The sequence below is a fragment of the Thunnus thynnus genome, chromosome 19 (assembly GCF_963924715.1).
Source record: "Thunnus thynnus chromosome 19, fThuThy2.1, whole genome shotgun sequence".
Lineage (NCBI taxonomy): Eukaryota > Metazoa > Chordata > Actinopteri > Scombriformes > Scombridae > Thunnus > Thunnus thynnus.
In genome coordinates this window covers 10,965,944-10,987,646 of record NC_089535.1, presented here as the reverse complement: position 1 = coordinate 10,987,646, position 21,703 = coordinate 10,965,944, and the positions used below count along the sequence as shown (strand labels likewise).

Here is a 21,703-nt window from a genome sequence, read left to right as displayed (position 1 = left end):
GATGTGCACCAAAGACAAACTTAATGCCAGTTTGAAGAGCCCTTCAGCCTCTGAATATAAAGCTGGCCACTTTGAATTACAGCTAAAATAAAGTTTGTCGTTAATGCTCTGAAAAACACAAGACATATATAAAATAGCATTTTACAGCATACAGCATTTTAAAATAGAGTATAAAAGCAGACACAGCCAGCATGACAAAGCTTCAAAAACCATAATAATTGTGTAGTAAGCTGAGCAGTATTCAGTCAACACCTAACACTCTTTGGTGTGACAAAAGTGGGGTTTCTTCTTCACCCAGCGGGCACACTAAAGCCTCTCAGAGGGCAATAGGTGACCCCTCATGTAAGACATGAGATAAATGTGTTGAGGAAGACACCCTTGATGGATTGACCCAGCAACTGTCCCACCAATCTGTCTGCACCTATGAGCAACAGTCATGGTGGAGCTCTTTACAGCTAATGCTGCAATACACAAAGGTAGGTCTCACAGTATGTAGATGAAGGATTTTTCTGTCTATAGACTTGTATATGTCAACTGTGACACTACTTTACTATCCGATACATGCATGAGTGTAATAATCTTGCCTAGGAACAGTTAGCTGTTGCTGTTGGTTTTTCCTCGTGTGTGTGTGTGCGTGTGTGTGTGTGTGTGTGTGTGTGTGTGTGTGAGGCCCTTTAGGCCAGCTGTCCTTGTCACTCCTCAGAGGTTATTGTTAGAAACAAATGGTGCCCATGGGATACCTTTCATGACATGTTGGTTCGTTTTAAAGAAGCCAGCCAACATAAGCAGTAGTCAAACACACATTACATGTCAATCAGCCAATGTGTGGTGTACAGATTGTCCATGAATCTTGTTGTGAGGGCAAATTAGTAGGAAGTTAGCTGGAGTTTGTTTTTTGGATTTTGCTGACTGACTGGAAAGTGAATATATTTTAAACCAGACAATTCAGCCTCCTTGTTGGTTTCTCTGCCAAATCCAACAAAATGAATCACTGCATGAAAAAACACATGAGAGTGACTGGAATCCAGTAACAAAACATACTTGGGAAAAATACATTTAAAAAGATGATAGACTCAATCTCAATTGTGTCAAGAATTTAATTCAGGCAAATGTTGAGGAAGTGAGGCAGAGGAAATACACTTATTTGCTCTCTTGCCAAGAGTAAAATTGATACTTCACTAAAAACTTGTTTTAATTAAATTAGAATAATGTGTTAATTAGTGAGATGCTGGTACAGAGATAGCTGTTTCCAGTTCATGCTAACCGGCTGCTGGCTGTAGCTTCATATTTAGCTACAAATATAAAAGTGGTATCCATCTTCTTATCTAATACTTGGCAAGCATGCAAATTGGCTCATTTCCCTAAATGTTGACTATCCCTGTGAGTAGCGTATGTCCACACTTGCTTGAAATTGTACTTCCAAACGTTATGAATTGGAAACATAAAGAAAGCTGATAGCACACAGCGTATTGTAAGACATACCACCTTTATTAAATGCACAGTATCACAAGGAACATCTCCATTAATTGTGGATAAGCTACTCACATGATGCACAAAGCATTGGATTGATTGATAGAACTGGCTGATTAAAGCAGGATTAAATCTGCCAGGAGAGCACAGACACACACACACACACACTCACATACATACACACACACACACACACACTCTTGCATACAGATGTATGCGCAAATGCACACACACACACCATCTCAGAGACATTAGTCACACACACACACACACATCTTCTCTTTGTATTCACACAGTAAGTAAAATTTGTTATCTGCACAGGAATGAAAACTGTAATCTTTTTTTCTTTTACCATATATTTACAAAAAAAATCATTAACCCCCCCCCCCCCACCCCTCAAGATAGATTACATTCAAAAAAGGTCCCGACCCTTCTAGATTACATTCAAAATAATATACTATTCATGATGCAAAGTCACAGTTATTCATCTGAAAGAGGATCAAAATAGGCTACAGTCAGTCAGAGGTTGAGTGGTGCAGTTGGCCAGGAGATGACCTTTGACCTCCTCGCCATCTGCCACACGTCTGCTGGGACGCCTGTCAGGCAGCAAGGAGAGATCCTGATGTTTTATCAGATCCAGAGTCTATACGGTCCTCCTGCGGGCAGACAGCGTCTCAAACAGCCTCTGTGTAAGCTCCCCATCACAGTGGAGAGGAAAAGAGGAGATCATTTTTCTTTTTTTCTTCTTCTTCTTCTTCTTCTTCTTCGTCTTCTTCTTCTCCTTCTTCTTCTTCAGAGAAAAACACATTGTTCAAAGAAAGTCCTCTGCAGATCAAAAGTCGCCAAAAAAGGATTGTATTCTCACTGGTATTATGAACAAGCACAAGGAAATTATACAATGTAGCACAAATAAAATTGTATTTACATATAGTATGTATTGCCAGTGGCCCATAACACATTGTCTTCAATAGATGTCACACAGTTTTGACATGATACCTGCTTAAAACAGATTATACTATTAAACATAGCCTACTATTCATATAGACAAATATCAGAACTGTACAGAATGGACAGCAATTATATGTACAGCAGACACGTGACTATTATACAGAACTGACAAATAAAAACATAGAGGGACACGGAAACTCAGTCATTTGTGTCAAAGTTGCTTCAGTCATGGCCAGCATAGCAAAGGTGAAATGTTTTTTTTTTCTTTTTTGTTACTGAGTGCAGTCGGGTTGAAGTGGAGAGTGGTCAGTGCTGAGCACAGCGGCTCAGGTTGTGCATTCATGGGGGGGTTAAGTTACGCTACAAAGTGCACTTAACATAACTTATTGTCTCAGCAAAGAGCTGTACCGATTTATGCCTCCATATGGAAATACATGATGGTTATTATGAGGGAGTAACTGTAGCTGTTTTTGCAAAGATGAATACAGGAGTGTGTACTTGTATTTGTCAACTGCATTAATATTTTAGCCTCTTTTTTTAAAATAATAAAAAAAACAGCCTATTGATGATAATTCAGGAAATGAACTAACCATTTTTCAAGCATTTAGGTCCTCTGTCTGTACAAATGTGCTTCACCGCCTTTCACTTAGCCGCCTATATAGAATCTAAGATTCAAAGTACACTCTTGTAATGTAAATAAATAACAAACAAACAATAATCAACGTCAGTTCACACAAAAAAAAGTGCTGAAAAAGGAGTCCCACGCTTAAACCTCAGTATATTTAACATATAATAGTGCATCAAAATGCCCTCTCAATCCAGCTTAGAAATTTATGCAAAAATGCAGGCGACACTCCATAAATTCACCTTCTCTCCTCAAATCTTAAACACATTCTCATCAACAGCCACGACGTTTCATAACCCTGTGTGTGAAGGTGCACACAGAACCACATCACTCACAGATATGGGCCACCGAACAACAAGGATTTGCTAAACAGCATTGCTGGTGAATGAAAAAAAAAACAAAAAAAAATGACAAACAGCTCAACATCGGCGAGTCCTCGTCCTCTGTGCTTTCGATACATCAAATGAAAAGATTGTGGAATGGGTAAAGCACTCTTTAACATTTAAAACTCTGCTTTATAAAGACGTGACCTTTAGTGTAAAATATGATATTTACAGAAAATATGACAAACGACGATGGCGTTATTTAAAGGAAAACAGGTGTCAAATTTTATATGCCCTTGTGTTTTACATCCTCAACATTTGTTTTACATTGGGAAGTCCTTCAGCGGACTTTCTGGGTTATTTATATGACAGACGCAGGCATCTATTAGAATCTATTGAATATGGGTTTCATACTGTTTTTTTAAACGTATGTGTGTAATAATATACACATATGTTTAAAATTTGGACAAGCAGAAGGTTCTGTAGATGGCTCAAAAAGCACAGATTTAAATCAACATTTATAAATTCTACAAATATTAAAATAGTCTGTGACTTATAAAAGAAAAAAAAAAAAAAGCTTCAGCTGTGCCTTACATGTTAATCTTCCAACAGAATATGCTGCTCTGTGTGACACTGTTGAAAGAAGAGAAAGCTCTATCTACAAAGTTGTGTCTATACATTGTCCGTTATAGAGGAGACACATTCCCACATTTTCCCTTTGTTCATTTCCAGCAAATATGGAATACATTGATTGTTTAATGCATTGAATATAGACAAAAACCTCTTTTTTTTCTTCACAAAGCCAGAATAACCCAGAAATCAATGTAGCTGATTACTGGGTTTCATTTATTTTTATGCCTTTAACATATAGGTGTGTTGACGGTTTGGATGACGTTACATAATCCTGTATGCATTTTGGTTTCCATTTGTGAAACATGCCTCTGTAAAGTCTGCAAATGGATTTTTTTTTTTTTTAAAAAAAAGGAAAAGCTAAACAAAATCACTCAAAATTTAAGGCTTTTATCAATGTGATGAGGACACGGACGATTAGCATTTACAGTAACATTTACAGCCAGGAACTGTACACAGACGCAGGCGCTCACACACTCACTCACACAACCTTCATTTCCTTCTCTCCTCTCCGTCTCATCATCATGTGCAGACTGTCCACATACCGAAGCCCCCGGCTCACTCACACACACACACACGCATGCTCTCAGACGCTAAGTACATACACGAGCACTGGTGAGTCAGCCCAGTATGTCCAGGTACACGGGTGAGGCCTTAGCGAGGCTCTGGAGCATGCTGTGGATCTCCTTGATGTTCAGCCTCATGTAGGGCTCCCTCTGCCAACAGCCCAGCATCAGGTCATACACCTCTTTAGGACAGGTGCGGGGCCGCTGCAGCACGCGGCCCTGGGTGATGCACTCAATGACCTGCAGGATACAGGGTGACAATACATTGTCTGCTGTTTGGCTGTGGTGTCTGAATAAGAGTGCAGTGTAGCAAATTCCCTACAAATATTACCAATGAAATTAACCATTAGATGACATGAAAGAAACTGAAAACAAAAAAATGAGTAGTATGTAGTAAAATAAGTATTCTCAAAACTGTTTTTTTTTGTCTTTTTGTTCATTTGTCTTCTTTTTTTAAATTCACCATCATCAGGAAACATAGCATGCATCATTTTGGATGAAATGGGACAATTCTGCAACATTTGCTACACTTTCACTCATGGAAAAGCACAAATACAAATTAAGATGAAATTAAAGAAAGACAAAAAGATAATTTTCAGAAAAGCACAATCAGAGAAACAGATCTGAAAAAAGTCAGTTCCCTGTTTTTTTTGGTTTTGTAATTTCTTGCTGTATAGGTTCATTCTCATTTGCCCTTTCATTTGTATTATAAAATACTACAGGATTTACTAAATTACTGAAATATTAAAGCAATTTACTATTGTACTTCATGAAGTTGGGGGACTCACAAGATTAAAAAAAAGAGTGGTAAAACTCAAAGCACCAGAGGTCGAGATATCCAGACTTTTAGTCCCTAGTATGGGGCAAGTTTGTAAAACACTTGATCCTACATTTCCCATAATGCAACCAACAGTGGGTTTTTTTTTTAGACTTCCTTCTACCTAACTAATGGTTCTGGAAATGGCTATGGCTGACTTTAGCAACTTAATTGTACTAATGTCAGCCTGGTAGTGTGTGCTTTTTTTTTTTTTTGTGAGTGTATGTAGTCATGTCATGGCTGCTGTGTTGTTATGTTTAATAAAGTTGTTTTGGTGGAAAAATATGGTTCTGTTTGTACTTCAGTCACATTATTATATTACAGTTAAATATCAGAACCTCAATAAAAAGATGAGAGAAATTGTTGTCTTCAACCTTGATGACATCACCAGGGTTATTTTCTCAGCCAAAGAAGACATTATACAACTGGTTTCAAAAGTACGGTACTACAAAACATGGTGAGCACATTGACATTCATGTGTAAAATTCCATTTTAAGATAAATTAATAACATTTATTAAAGGTCATTCACCACATGTTCTCTGTTTGTCAAATTACTTTCAATAGATTAGGTAAATATTGCCAAGATACAAAGGACAATTTTTCTAGTAACTGGCTCAAACTTTGATAACTTTTCAGTCCAAATAGAATAATTTCCTGTCTTGGTTCTGTTGAAATTTGAACAAACTATGGAATAGTTTAAAATTGTGATTATTCAGAGTGTTAGTCTTCATCATTTCTGTCTGTATTATGTTCTGTGTCACATACCCCTCATTTTTAATGGCTTTTTAAAGTTTCCAACTTGGTGAATATGTGTAATATTTAAGTGTCTCTGACCTCATTGTTGGACAGCTGGTACCAGGGCTGCTTGCCGTAGGTGAAGATCTCCCACAGCACCACGCCGAGGCTCCACACGTCACTCTCCGTGGTGAACCGTCGGTACATGATGCTCTCTGGGGGCATCCAGCGGATCGGCAGCATCGTATGACCGCCCACCTGCAGAGAGAAGAGAACAATCTCTATCAGAAACCAACACACCAAAGCCTGCTGAAGACTAAACAGGTGCTGGTTAGACTGACTGTGTTACTGGGGTATTTCTACTGTAACACAGTCCTCAGTCATGTTCATACACATATGAGTAAAACTAAATGATGTCTAGCCATTACAACGTCAACAGAAACACCACCATTACTCATTTAAACCAATTCAAGGGTTTATACCAAATATGGCATCCAGATTCCTATTTCAGTAACAATTTGAACATTAATATAATCTGTCAAACGATGACACCAATTGTGTCTTTGTTACAGTTTTATTAGAACGCTGTACGAGGGAAACTAACAGCATTATTGTAGTCTACTCTTTAATACTGTGTCTTTCTAAAAGTGCAACAATTCATCAAGAATCTGCTCTGCAAGAGTAAATAAAAAAGAATATTTAAAAGCTTCTCAATTACAGCAACAAGAGTACGTGCAACTAGGGCTGTGATTAATAAAATGCCAAATATATAACTTCCTGTAGCCCAGGTTGGTGTCTTCGTATTCTTGTTTTGTCCGACCAACAGTCCAACACCCAAAGACATTCAGTTACCATCACAGAAGACAAAGAAAACCATAAATAATTTTGCTTTAAAAATAATTAAAACAATTATTTAATTATCAAAATAGTTGCTGATTAATCATTGTAGTTTTACTTGTAACTTGTGTTTATTATACATCACCTGTTCAGGTACACCACATAAGTAACAAGTCAACATTGGTGAACAAATGTAATTCCATATGAATCTAAACCAAATGTTCACTAACGTAATGCCATTTTATTGATTTTTATTGGCTAATCTAATTTATTAAAAGATTCCCTATGTTTGCAAAATGAAGGCAGCATTACAGCAGATGAGAGAGTTTCTTATTGTAAGCTGTGATAATGCTTTCGCTTTCTATTTGATAAAAACACGTGATATCAGGAGTTGGTGACAGGTGCTCTTTATGGTGATCTTATCTGATGCAGGCAAATGCATCTCGGAGCTGCGTTTGTGTGTTTAGATTTCTGACTCGGCTTCAGGCAGCAGAGGGCACTGTGGGATTCAACCTGGGATCTGAGACAAAAACAATGAGGGGATAAAATACATCCATCTGCTCCTCAACATCATTTTTTTTTTTGTCATTGGCCTATATTGTAGCAAAGGGCCCTTATTAAAATAAGTAATCTTCTCTGTGTGTTACAGTCAAAGACTATCAATGGCTCATACCATTTTTGTGGACATGCTCTCACACATATTAACTCCTGCATAGTTTAACATGATGGTGTGTTCATGCAGATTGAACAGAAGTATTAACTCCTTGCCCAAGGAAAAAGAAAAACTGCCCATGCATTTTTGCACTGTTGGCCCTTATTACCATAGAAACAGTAATTTTATGCAGATTATAGTATTTGCATTTAAATGGTATTAAAAAAAGATAAAATACCTCTGGTTAAAAATTGTCATTTCTGCAGCTGCAGTTATTTCAGACCAAAACTGGAATAAAATTCTAATTACATATTTGAGACTGTGCGTATGTGGGTACATTTCCATATTTCTGTGTGTATATGAGAAGGTTGTGAGTGTATGTCCTTTATGTCGACTGGGGGTAAGATAAGGTGAGAAAATTAGCAGAAATTCTTTGGACTCACTCTGTAGTAGTCTGTGCTGTAAACATCTCTGGACATGCCAAAGTCTCCTATCTTGACCAGCAGGTTTTCTCCTACCAGGCAGTTCCTAGTAGCCAAGTCTCTGTGGACAAAGTGTTGGGAGGCCAAGTAGACCATGCCAGCAGCAATCTGTTGGGCAATGTGCAGCATCTGGGACTGGGTGAGCTCCACCAGGATACTGTGTTGACCGTCTGCCATTAGCACTGCATCAGGACCATGGGACCTGCACCAAAGAACACTTAGTCAGGGCTTCAGTAATAACTAAATTACAACTACAATTTCATCACAAAAAGTAAATATTTCTACCAGTGCACAAATTTCTGTCATTTTACAAAATAAATCATTATATCGTCCAAAACTACTTTCCATGTACAGTGCACACTGACATTTTGGGAAATACACGTCTTCACTTTCTTGCTGAGAGTTGAAAAAGGTCGCTACTTCTCTCATATCTGTACATAAACAATGAAACTACAGCCAGCAGCTGGTTAGCTTAGCTTAGCACAAAGACTGGAAAAATGTGGAAACAGCTAGCTAGGATCTCTCCAACAGTAACAAAATCTGTCTACCAGCACCTCTATGGCTCACAAATAAAATGTTATATCTTATTTCTTTAATCTGTACAAAAACCAAAGTGTAAAAATGACAAGTTGTGGTTTTACGGGGGATTATGCGCAAGACAATTTACTGGCTGAAAGCAGAGACTTTCTTGAGTCTCTGCAGGTTGCCTGGCGACCTCATGGTGACAAAATCAATGCTCCTGTCCAAGAAATAGTCTGGCACATAACTCCCCACAAGACTTCAACTTGTCATTTTTACACTTTAGTTTTTGAACTGATTAAACAAATTAGACAAATGAGATATAACATGTTAGGGATGCTGCTGGGCATTTTTTAAATCTTTGGACAGAGCCAGGCTAGCTGTTTCCAGTCTTCATGCTAAAATAAGCTAACCGGCTGCTGGCTGTAGTGTCATAATGGACAAATATTTTTGAGAGTTGCATCATCTCTTCTTATCTATCTCTCAGCAAGAAAGAAAATAAGTGTATATCCCAAAATGTCTAACTATTCCGTTAACACATGTCATAGAGATTTATATTGATCTAAATGATCCTACCTAAGGAACTTGTTTAGGTCACCATGTTTCATATATTCAAACACCATGATGAGCGGGTCGCTCTCCACACACACTCCGTAGAAAGTGACGATGTGCTCGTGTTGCAGGTTGGTGAGAAGCTCAGCCTCTCTGTAGAAGTCCGCCCGGCCACTCTCGCTGGCCTCTTTTAGAGTCTGACGCAAAGCAAAGACACAAAGACAAGAGACACAACGTGAGAAGCATTATCTACAAGAATGTATGTCTAGTCAATAGAATTCACTAACTGAATGACAAGTGCATTGATTGTTTGGGCGAGCGGCTTCCTGATCTGTACCTTGACTGCCACATGGAGCTTCTCCTGGTCTGGTGTCAGGTTGTAGCACTCAGCCAGAAAGACCTTCCCAAACGCTCCTTCTCCCAGCTCCCTCTTCAGTACAATATTGTGTCTCTTGATATGCTGGACGACTTTGAGACAGAATAAGACAAATCAATCTCAAAGGCGCGTGTGCATGTTTTTAGTCTGAATTTTGGTGTATGTAAAACACGTTTTGTCTCCACTGGAGTGAGGTTTAGATTATTATCAGGAAAATTCAGTCTCTCTGGTCATGCAGTGAACTATACACATATTGTAAAACCTTTTTTCATTGTTCCTCCAAGGCTTTTGGGAAGCATTGGGAACCCTGTCCTCTTATAGTCATCCTTGGAGTAACAAGCTCCTTATCTTTGGCCAATAAGTATGAAAAAATGGTTGTTTTGTTTGGAATAATTATTGCAAAAAAGTAAATCTCACGAGAGTGGAAAATAGATTCTGTATCTACAGTAGGTATGGTTTGTGGTTGAGAGAAAGAAGGTGTTTTGAGAAGATTTGGATCCCTGTACTGAATTTTTTCATGGTTAGAACTAATAGGTCGTGTCTAATGTACACTGCTGAGTATACTCCTTTAAATGTATATACATTCTTTCATTGTGTACTTTTAAAGAAAAAACTGCTTTGTATTTAATTTAATTTATGACTGTGGTTATTGTTATTATTTTTTGGATGTTCTGTGTTCACATGTATGGGAGTTTTTTATGTTCCCACAAATAATAACCATGTATTTTAAAAGGCTGCAATAAAGATGATTTTCATTATGGACTTGTTTTATTAACCAATTAATAATTTACGTATAAAATATATATATGTATATATATATAATTTCACAATTTCCCAGAGTCAAGATGATGTCTTCAATTTGTTTGAGTTGTCTGGTGAACAGTTCAAAACTCAATGATATTCAATTTACAATTATATAAACAGGTGCATATTAGTAGCAAACCCTCACATTTGAAGAGCTGGAAAACAGCAACAATCATCAAAATTGTTGATTTTTTTTAATCAACTGATTAAAGAATTGACTAGAATTGTTTCAGCACTTATTAAAATGTTTCAAACATTTTATAAACTGCATGCATTTGTGTGTCTCAAAGCGAGAAGCGTTCACTCTGCTGAGTTGAACCTTCTGTAAACAAGGTTGTGTTTCTGAACATCATCTGTAGGCTAACTGTCCAGTCGCACCACAGAGCAGGAATCACTATCACAATGCAGCAGGATGCTGACAATAAATACAGCGTCCAGCAGTGATCCCTGCATGGATTTATCAGAAAAGGTCCAGGTTACCAGACGTTTGTCGAGCGAGGCAGTAACTCACACGTGTCAGATTTCAGCATGCTGCCAGAGTTGCGGAAGTACTGTGGGTTCTCAATGACAGGAATCTTTGTCATCCCAATGATCACTGCGTCTGGACCCATCTCCGAGGACGACGGGGTGTTGTTGCCATTGGAGACGTGATGAAGAGGGCTGGCGGAGTCATCGTCATTGCTGATGACTGAGGAGGAGCCTAGGGAGCCACAGAGGAGGAGGAGAAGAGGGAAGAGTGAGATGAGCGGAGAAGAAGTGGAGGGTGGTGGTAGCAGGTTGAAGAGATACGAAGATCAAAAGCAAACAGGAAAGATTGTGGTCATAGTGGAGGAGGGAGAGGAGGAGGAGGCGAGGAGGAGGGTGAGAGGGAAAAAAGATAGAGGGACTTGTAAATACAGCTTTGTGTAGTGACAAAAAAGATATCAGAAGAACATGGTGATGAGCAGATGTCCACCTGAATCAGCATTAGAGCCCTCAACTCAGTACATTCATTCATAGTCATTTTTACAATGATATAATGTAAACTGCAATGAGCTTTGAGTCATCAGTAACACTTAATTTGGCATTTATAAGCAGTATATATTAACTATAATGTGATTGTAAGCAGATATAAGGGAATTTCAAGTGTTTATTTGTCAAATATTACTCCTCTTATGAGGCATCCATAACTAGTGTATTAACAGTTAATGAATGCTTAATAACATAATATAGCACAGTTGTCTTCATGAGTTTTGAAAACATTTATAATCTTACATTTTTTTCTCATAAATATGTTATTTGAAAGTACACAGAAGAACTTATAACGTTTTAAATATTTTTGTTCTGTTGTTTTCATACCGTAAATGTCTTACTGGAAGATAGCGGTGCCTTGTGGTGCCCGAAATGAAAAGGAATAAGTAATTAACTATACTATAAACAGTTTTGTTATGTATTTAAAGTTAATAACAGTTAATAAATACTTTATAACACACTGTAACAATTTGTTTGTGTGTAATCATACACCTACAATATACAATGTAATCAAGCTTTCAATAACTGTTTATACACTAGTCATGGATGCTTCATTAAGAACTGTTAAGAACACTTAAAATGTATATAACAAAATCTATGCTTAAATGCTTAAATCTATGCTTAAATGTCCTCACATAATACAATACCACACTGCATTATAGTATGTTATAAAACAATTATTAACTGTTTATATACTGCTGATTAAATGTTGAATGAGGTGGGGGGTTGAGGGCTGGCAGTCAAGTACAATGTTACCGAGTCAACTCTCGCGATTGATGAAAATTCATTCACCTTTAATACCAAACTTGGAGTTTCTTCCATATTTCAGAATGATCACCATCAGAACACAGCCGGTCAAAGCGACCCCTGCGATTCCCACAACTACATACACCTGGTAAAGGGAAATAAAAAAAGATTGTTTGAAACATTGCTGTCAACAAAAACTGTCTGACATCTGTAGATCAGTGGTTCCCAACCTGGTGGCCAGGATCCCCACACAGGGCCGCAAATTAAATCCGAGGAGTCGTGAGATTATTACAGGATAGAAAAGTAGAAAAAAAAAAACATATTTACACTACACCAAATTATTTTAAGTTTTTCAGACTTTCCTCTAATTGTTTACTTTTCGTTGTGAATTACTAGACAATTTTAGGCATTTCAGGCCTTTTAAAAAATGATTCAAACAAAACTTTTCGTTGAACTGGTTACAGCTGGTAGACATTTGCAACCTGTGACAAGGGGTAATAAGTAAACATATTGCTTTCTTTAAGAGGCCACAAGTCAAAAAATTGGGAACCACTGTTTAAGATGGTAAGGACTGATGAAGATCACTTACTGCAACACTGTCATCCAATGGAGGGGGTGGTGAGTCTGAAAAAAACACAAAATCCAATCCATCAAAATGCTTGTCTTAACATTCAAAAATATTACAACTGATTTTGTCTTTTTGTGGTTCTGACAGATGAGTGTCATGCTATATGTGTGTAACCCTGTGCAATGAAACACCTACCAGTAGTGTCTGGGCAGAAGAAAGATGCAGGCACAGACCAAAAGAGGGGACATCATGGAACAAAGGTAAGAGTTTCATTTAAATTTATAACTATTCATGCAATTATTATCAAGCAAGCAAGTATGACTATTGTTGGTTTTATAAAATTGAATCATTACTTACAGTAGTAGAGGGGGTCTTCTAAAAAGAAAAAAAAATCTTAATGTTAGCGTCATAAAACAGAAACCAGCCTCAGAAATGATCTGCTTAATGAATGAACCCTGTAGAAAAGACAACTTATTGAGACCTGTATGATTGTAAGGCGGGTCGATGAACTGGGCAGAGACCTTCTTGTCGTCCTGGCCGTACTCATTCTTTGCCACCAGCCTGTACACGCCATTGTGGATGTGCGTGGGGTTGACCAGTTGCAGGCAGCCGTGGTACTCGCTCTCATTGGACTCGTGGATCATGGTGCGGATGTAGTCCTGCTCCTGGAGAGGCTCATCCTCGTGGTACCACTGCAGCTCAGGCTTGGGGTTCCCCGTCACACTGAAGGGGATGCACCAGTGGTGGTCCCGCATTGGCCCCAGCAGCTGCTGGATGGTGGGGGCAACTGACACGGAGGCAACAGTAGAGGAAGAGTAATCACGGGATGATAGGAAATAAACACCAGGAGGAAAAGCCAGTAGGAAAAGCAACATTTATGGGCTTAGAGAGGAGATGCAGTTGGGGATTAAAGTATGGGGAAGAGAAGAGAGACTGGTCACACAACATTTGAACAGTGACATCAGGAAAACATGGAAGAGGAGAATGAGGAAAAATGCGGCATTAAACAAGCAGAGGAGTACAGCAAGGCACGAGGAGCTTCACAGGAGGAAGAGTTATAGACAGGAAACATGGAGAGTCAATAAGATCTGCTGAGAGACAATAATGATAACAAACTGAGGAGCCTTCTGCTTCCACTGGAAAAACAGTCTAGAGGAGGTCATTTAGAGGTTAACCTCAGGGGAAATTAGACTAATTAAACTTATAGATGAAAATATATTTTCTAAATATGTATGCTGTAGCTGGTTAACATTTACAGTCGATGATAACAGAAAAGTGAGAGCCCTTACAGAGAATATTCAGCTGAAGGGAGGCCTCCATCTGACCAACCACGTTCTCAGCACTGCATACGATCACCTTGCCATTATCACCAGGAGACAGGCCTGACAAGGTGAGGCTGCTCTCCGTATCCAAAGGATCAATCTGTAAACATGGCATTAGTACTCGTATTATACAGTAGTAAAATTGGTATAATGCTGATATTTAGTATATGTTCAATAACTACCAGCTACAAAAGGCTCCCACCTCCCACCAAACAGTCAGTTTTAAACACGCACCATGATGCAATTGATACTGCATGGAAAGTAGTTAGCAGGCAAGCAGAGAGGGTAAGAAATACATAGCTAAATAATGGATCAATGGTGAAATAGCTTAGTTAAACAAATAAACAGTTAAAATAGTTAGCTAAGTAATGGAACAGTTCGCTAAAATTAATGGATTAACAGTAGAAGTAGTTTCCTAAAAGTAATTTATTAACAGTTGAAGTAGTGGATAAACAGTTGAAGTAGTTGGCCAATGGATAAACAATTGAAGTCATTTGCTAAAGGTAAAAGATAAACAGTTTAAGCAGTTAGCTAAAAGTAACTGATAAACAGTTGAAATCGTTTGTTAAAAGTAATTGATAAATAGTTGGAGTAGTTAGCTAAAAGTAACTGATTAACAGTTGAAGTAATGGATAAACAAGTAAATGGCTAAAAGTAAAGGATAAATTTAAAGTAGATGGCTAAAATGGATAAACAGTTTACGTAGTTAGCTAAAAGTAATTGATGAACGGTTGAAGTAGTTGGCTAAAAGTGAACAGTTGAAATAATAAGCTAAATGTAATAGTTGAAATAGTTACTCAAAGGTAATGAACAAAGCAGTTGAAGTAATAGATAGCTAAATGATAATTGGTTGAAATGTCCTAGCTTCTGCCTCTCCAAGTGGTATAGTATGAATGACTTGACCAAACCAACTTAAACATTGACAACTCAATATAAAAAAAATGTAACAATATCCACATATAATTAATAGTAATAATATCCAGTTTAAAATCAATTCAAAAGAACATATTTGGAGGTGTTTGCCTACTGAACCCACGGTTGTTTTTAAGTATTTTGGGTCTAGCTTCTAGTCAGTTGATAGTCTCATCTTGATTGAGTCTCAGGCCCTTGAGGGTAAGTCTCAAGTCTTGATAAGCAAATTGCTAGTAAATTGAAAGAGTTAAGGTCTCTGAATGTTGACCAATAAATGATTTGAACACTTTTCTTTCAAATTTGTGTTAGAAGTGTTTTTTACACAGCTGAGACCTCTCAAAGAAAAGGCCTAATAATTACATATCCAAGCTATGTGGCGTGGACTTGGATGTTTTTGCTTTCGAGTCTCAAGCCCCGTGCTAGTCTTACAGCAGTCAAGTAGTCAAGTCCAAGTTAAGTGTCAATACCTCATTTTTGTGACTTAAATGATAAACCTAGTCATATTCTATATATTTTTTTATTATCAACAGATCCTGAAAAGACTAAAATCAACAATGTTTTAGTCCATCTCTCGATACTGACTTCCCTTCCCTGCTTTTGCACATAGCTGTGAGTCCATAGGTTTAGTAAGAGGTAACTCTTTAAAACAGATTACAAATATAGATTACAAATATATAGTTTCATTTCTAAAAAAGGCTAAGTTATTTCATAAAACAGGTGGGCTCTGTAGTTTTTAGCAAACATTACTCAAACAGGAGTAAATAATATGGATTAATACACATTTGGTGCCCTGGTGAGTATTTATGGCAGCAGGGTGCTGTACATGGGACTCCCTCAAAATAAATTATGATATTCATGATAATGAAGGGACAAGTCACCCAGTGCAATGGTGTGGCTCACTGATATGTTTTAATAGGTTTTGACAACAATTGAGCTCTATGGCAAAGAGGAATACGCTATATCAGGCTTTGGCTACACACACAGCACTTGTTAGTAGGATTAATTTGTTATTTGGTTTGGGTCTTTTCATGGCATTTGTTAAGAAAAACAAAACTACAGAGTATCACCAAACTTATGATTGAAGCCTAACTCAAGTCTCAAGTCTACAGCTCTAATATGACCTTCATCTTACTGTACAGAAGTAGCTTTGAAACTTCATTGGAGCTCATCTGATATTATTTTTTGACCATAGGCATCCCATTCCCAAGATTCCTCATCTCTTCCACTCCACTTGAAGAGCAAAACCTTAAAAAATCAGGAGCCCAGAATAATAGACCTGTACCAAAGGTTTAAACAGGAAGCTAAAATGTATAGGCCAGCTCACCGTGTAGTGGGTAGAAATCATATCAAGGTTCCACAGGATCTCAGGAGTAGGGGAGCCTGAGGCCCTGCACACAGCTTGAACATTACCCCCCTCCATCTCGGTCACAATTGTGGGGTCGACCTCTACTTGGGGAACCACTGTGAGAAACAAGCAAACAGTTAAATTTACCAACTGACTAGATATATAAAACTTAACATAGATTTGTGTCTGTCTTTGTTTCTCTCTTTTCGGTCTTAGGCAATGACCTCTCTAAATGTTCAATATCAGATACACAGCGTTGCTTATTATAACATGGTTTCACGTTACCGCAGTCCGGTGGGGTGAGAGTGGCAATGGCCCTTGATAATCCTCTGTCATCTATGCATTTCAGGTCTTGATTCTCAATTTCTTCTTGGAGCCTCAGTTTGATCCACAAATTCTCACAAACACAATCCAGAGGGTTTCCATACAGGAGGAGACTAGAAAATAAAAACACAGCATATGAGAAACTCTGTGGTTGCACACATGGAGAGAGCTGTACTGACAACTTTACATACACACGACACTTACGAATAGGTTACGTTAAAGTTCTGAAATGTCTTCCATGACAGTGTTGATAGGTTATTGTCTCTGAGATTTCTAAAAGGAAAAAAAACAAACAATCAAAATCCAACTACTCACGTGAACAACAATGAAATAACTAAAGAGCGTCTTTAAGAGGCTTCTTACACATATTGAAGTCTTGTATTGTTGAAGAATGCATCTGATGATATAGAAGTCAATCTGGTCTTCATCACTGTTCTGTTGGAGGGTAAAATGTAGAGTTATTAAAAATATATTCCACTTTGATGTGAAACTAAAAACATACCATATGAAACTTACAGGTTTCTGAGGTTTATGTAGTATCTCAAACTGTTGTCATTGATTTCAAACAGTCTGTTTTGATTAGCAATGTATCTGTCAAGAAATAAGAAAAAACAATTAGTGAAGTTACGCACATCCTTCATGTAATGTAAAGTTTGAAGCCATAAGTGTTGGAAAGTTGGTCTGGAAGTGGATGCAGGGTTAGAAGCTCTGGAGAATAACTGAATAACTGAAACTATAGTATATCTGTATGTTTTTTCTTATATGTATAATCACAATGGCAGTGTTAAACAAGACATTCGGTTGTGTTTGTGTATTTTATGAAACCAAATAGCATGATTGTTGTTTTCATCTGTGACATCTTCATTTTGTAGATATAGTCAGCTAAGTCTTATATGTACAACACTGCCAACACAGCTGTCATATTCCTTCAGTGAGGGAGTTTTGGTCTGCAGCACATTTGATTTTTCATTATAATGTGGACCAGTACAACAGCATGTATTTGCACACTGGAAGTATAATGAGTGACAGAGATGACAACTTACTTTTATTTATTACATAAAAAAATAATGTCTGTTTTTAATAAAACTCAAAGTATACTCACTTTTTTGCCTCCATGATGGCACAACTGCAATGAATTCTGTTCCTTTTTTTGTTTGTTTTAGGGTAAAATTACACCAATAAACAATTATAAAATATATTATCTGCCATCTTGGCAAGAGACAGTCAATAATCAATAAACCTTGATTCACTTTTGAAAACACAAATCAGAACTTAAATTCCAAAATGTTATGAGGACAAAACTACATTATATATTTTACGAAATTCTAGTATTTTCAAGGGCTTGACAGCGCAAAGTAGCAAATGTGAATGATTTAAATGTGTTTTGTTTTTTTTACTATAAGAATTACAGGTTGAGTTTTAAATGAAAAATAACATTTTTGAGCTTCTTGAATGATCATTACAATGCACTGATGAAGTAAACAAACCTTTCACAGCATCAGAAAAGATTAACAACTTAGATCTTGTTGTCTATAGTGTTACTATGTGTAGGTAATAACCTGTAAATCAATTTGACAATAACTGCAGATTGTTATATTACAAGTTGCAGTAATTTCAACAATCACTGTTTAATTTAAAGAGTCTGTATCCCCAGGAATTTCTAAATCCATGGATAGATTTTTAGAAGGTGCACTTGACAAGTCCAATACTTTTTTTCCCCTCAATATTACAAATGTGATAAATACTGAATTTACTTGTCAAACCTGCACATTTTACTCTCTGAAAATGATTCCACCTCAGACAAACTGGATAAAATTCACAAGGTGGAGGCTACTACGAGGCTTCTTTTAATTTCAAAAATGAAGAAAAGATTAATAATGCTTTAACAACTACAGCAGACGCCTATAGGTCGATGTGACACCTAGTTCCAGTCTGTCTGCCTCAGAAAACTCACCCAGTCTCCCCTCCATTCTCCAGTGGGTGCCATGCAGTTGTACACTTGTGCAGGGTTGTAGCAGGTACACTCCGACACAGGCCTACACACTGACGCAGATAAGGCTACATAACTGTGGGTAGCTTATCGCCGGCTGTATACAACTGATGTGATCTCATGTGTAATCTGTCAACAATGTGGTAATTTGGAAATATTGAGGCTATATCACACCGCCGCCCAAAAAGCCGAATTAACACCTCAAAGGCTGCGCTGGGCCTAAACATTTACTCCATCACTACCTCTGGAGCTGTTTTGTAAAGGAAACACCGACTAATCCAAATAAGCTTGACGCGCACTCTCACGACCATTACGCACGCACACACACACACACACACACACACACACACACACACACACACACACACACACACACACACACACACACACACAAACACACACACACACCGTCAGTGGCACACGCAATCCCCATCTCCACCACACATACACACACGCACACACACGCACACTATGCTTCATGATCTGACAAATCCACTGGTTATAATAAAAAAAAAAAAAATAGTGTTTGACATTAAGCGTGGAGGACAGATTTCTATTGATCTTTAATCCACAGAGGGAAATAACGCCAGGCCTGCTGTTATTAATATTGCTGCCGCTGATATTATTACCTCAATCATTATTATAATCCTAACACTTGGGTATTATTGCGACCCACGATCGAGGGTAGTTCTTTACGCATTGCATCCTAATAAGTTCACAAGCTGTCTGCACGATCATTTTCATACACTTACATCTCGGTGATGTTTTCCATGTCATCTAACATGAGGACAGGGAAATCCTCGATCCCCGGTACGGAATCAATACAAACAATCCTTGAGATGCTGCAAGTGCAGGATTGGGGGCAAGCATCGCTAAATCTCCACAGCCCCATCAAAACCAAAAACAATCCAAGACGAGCCATGCCATATTCCCCCGCGCTGGAGTCCATCGCAGGTCCAATGAATCCCCCCAAACAGAATCTGGTCAAATTGAATTATTGTTAAGATTTCCTCCCTCACCGCCTTTATCTGGCCAAGTTAATCCTTTCGACTCCGCAGGAAAAAAAAGGGAGACTACGCCGTCGGTCAGGAATGCGCAGAGCCCACGGTTTTAATATCAAGATGCCATGGACTGGCCTTCCCGTCTCCGCAGAGCTGGTATCACACTACTGCATATCGATGCCGTGAAGCAAGGTGTCAAGTGGTCCGTCCTGGTGCTGCTGCTGCTGCTGCTGCTGTCTCACTCCTCTATCTCGGGCACAGACTGTTCGCCTCCCTGGCTTGTAAAACAAATATGAGGTGTTCCAGATGTTTAGAGATCAATAGGCAGGGGGCCCCCCCAACGAGCGATTTCTCATATGTGAGGTGATGGGGAGGAAAAGAGAAACTGCACAGTGGAGTAAGGATGCGTGGTGATGCTGCGTGTGTAGGGGAGGAAGGCTACCTGCATCCGTCTATCGATTATCGCCGAGGACGAGCGCGTCCCCCCCCCCAACCCCCCCACCCCCCCAAAAACAGCCATCACTGGGATTGAGTTTATAGGGGAGACGGTTGCGATGGTACCCTGGAGATTTATTTATAACAAGTTGTATTTATAGGAATTTGTTTAGGGATTTGTTATTTTTTTTTAATCATTCAACAAAACCTTAACATAAGCAGCTGCAGTTTTAGCCTATTAGGGTGCCCAAGTGGCCAGTTGCGGGTCAAATGCCATGTGTGTGGTGGGCACAACAACAATATATGGATGTATAAACTCCTGTGTTGTGATCTGTCTTAGTTACTCTGAAGCCATGCATTGGAGCACTGTTGTACGGTTGGCCATTAGGCCTATAGTGTGACGTACGGTTGACGCACAAGACGGGGTGCATCTATGAAAAATAATTACCTATACTATGTCTGCAAGCTTCAAATGGGTCTCACTCCAGTCAGTGATCAGTGCACGATATAGGGGCAAGAATAGGAAAAAAATGATATGATGTTAGATTTTTCCCTTCTCCCAATAACTCTATTTATGTTTCCAAAGAAATACTTCTACTTTTCCATTAATTTTGCCAGATTATTACATAAAAATATAAAGTATAAAACACTGTAAGCACGTGTAAAGATTTTCTTTGAATAGGGACAGACTATATTTTGATTAAAGTTGGAGACATCTCATGACATCACCCTAGATTTAGGGTTAAAGTATTTGTCAACAATATTTAAGGGTGCCCACTCACAAATAAACACTCACACATATATATATATATATATATATATATATATTAATGTGTCACAATTTAAACACAATTGTTCTTAAATGTTAATGTCATAAACTGGGCATAGAAATGTAATTTAAGCCCTCTATTCTCAGTCCTTTGAGGATTACTGTGCAGTGCTAAACATCAAGGTGTTAATATGTTTCCAAATGATCAAATAAATCCTGTTTACCAGTGGATTCCTAAATTTCACTCATAATGAGGAGGCATACTCAGCTAGGACACATGATCTATGACACAGCCTGGATGGTTAGTGTCGCTATGGTGACTTGCTTTTTACAAATAGCGCGGACAATGTCAAGTGTCGCTATGGTTGCAGATGAAAATATGTACGCAGGCTTTTTTTTTTTTTTTTTTTTTCATGAGAAACATCAAGAACTGAATTATATCTGTCTCCATGGTAACCTCAGAGTATAGGAGAGGAGAAGAGAGCTCTTTATTTTGCAATAGATCCTTGCCTATATCTGAAGGAGCATGACAACACTACGAGAAAAGGGATGTTTAAAATAGATCAAGTATGGACATCATTCAGGCTCCTGATTTGCAACACATGGGCAGTCAGGTGGTGGCTCTGGCCAGTGATGTCGGATTAATAAGTCTGATCTCATGGCCTTATCATTTTATCTCTGCAGAAAAGCCAAAGAGAATCAGTCTGCGCTGAGAAAAGTAGTGTGTGCTTGTCTATGTACATGTGTCTAGGGCATACAAATGTTGTGTGTTTTATATTGGGGTTGGTATTGGTTAGCAAATGCAATAGAATATCTACTAAACCCATAAAATGATGCTGTTTCTGTTTTGTGTCATTTTATATCAGATTTTGTAATTCATATTTTTAAATGTGCCATTCCTTGAAACTTAGATGCTGGAGGATTTCCTACTTTGAGGACAGA

At 38.2% G+C, this 21,703-nt stretch overlaps 1 protein-coding gene across 1 annotated transcript; it reads right to left on the bottom strand.

The window, feature by feature from the left end:
- Nucleotides 1-1,467: 1,467 nt before the first annotated feature.
- ntrk2b (neurotrophic tyrosine kinase, receptor, type 2b) lies at nucleotides 1,468-20,008 on the bottom strand. Its single transcript, XM_067573746.1, has 16 exons — nucleotides 19,309-20,008; nucleotides 17,083-17,157; nucleotides 16,930-17,001; nucleotides 16,771-16,839; nucleotides 16,528-16,679; nucleotides 16,222-16,358; nucleotides 13,953-14,085; nucleotides 13,145-13,450; nucleotides 12,685-12,758; nucleotides 12,141-12,240; nucleotides 10,849-11,037; nucleotides 9,495-9,625; nucleotides 9,182-9,354; nucleotides 8,048-8,288; nucleotides 6,215-6,373; nucleotides 1,468-4,802 (listed from the first exon to the last, which is right to left on the bottom strand). Exons 1-16 carry the CDS (start codon nucleotides 19,503-19,505, stop codon nucleotides 4,617-4,619), a joined length of 2,394 nt encoding a protein of 797 aa, XP_067429847.1. The 5' UTR covers nucleotides 19,506-20,008; the 3' UTR covers nucleotides 1,468-4,616.
- Between the last annotated feature and the right edge of the window lie 1,695 nt (nucleotides 20,009-21,703).

What these genes read in the sequence shown, in the direction of transcription:
- ntrk2b (XM_067573746.1), bottom strand. Translation starts at nt 19,505, where the DNA reads ATGGACTCCAGCGCGGGGGAATATGGCATGGCTCGTCTTGGATTGTTT. An exon ending in CATGCTGAAATCTGACACGT is followed by an intron (nt 9,626 to 10,848) that starts GTGAGTTACTGC and finishes TCTGTCTCAAAG; the next exon opens with TCGTCCAGCATATCAAGAGA. An exon ending in ACCAGCTGTCCAACAATGAG is followed by an intron (nt 4,803 to 6,214) that starts GTCAGAGACACT and finishes TGTATCCTGCAG; the next exon opens with GTCATTGAGTGCATCACCCA.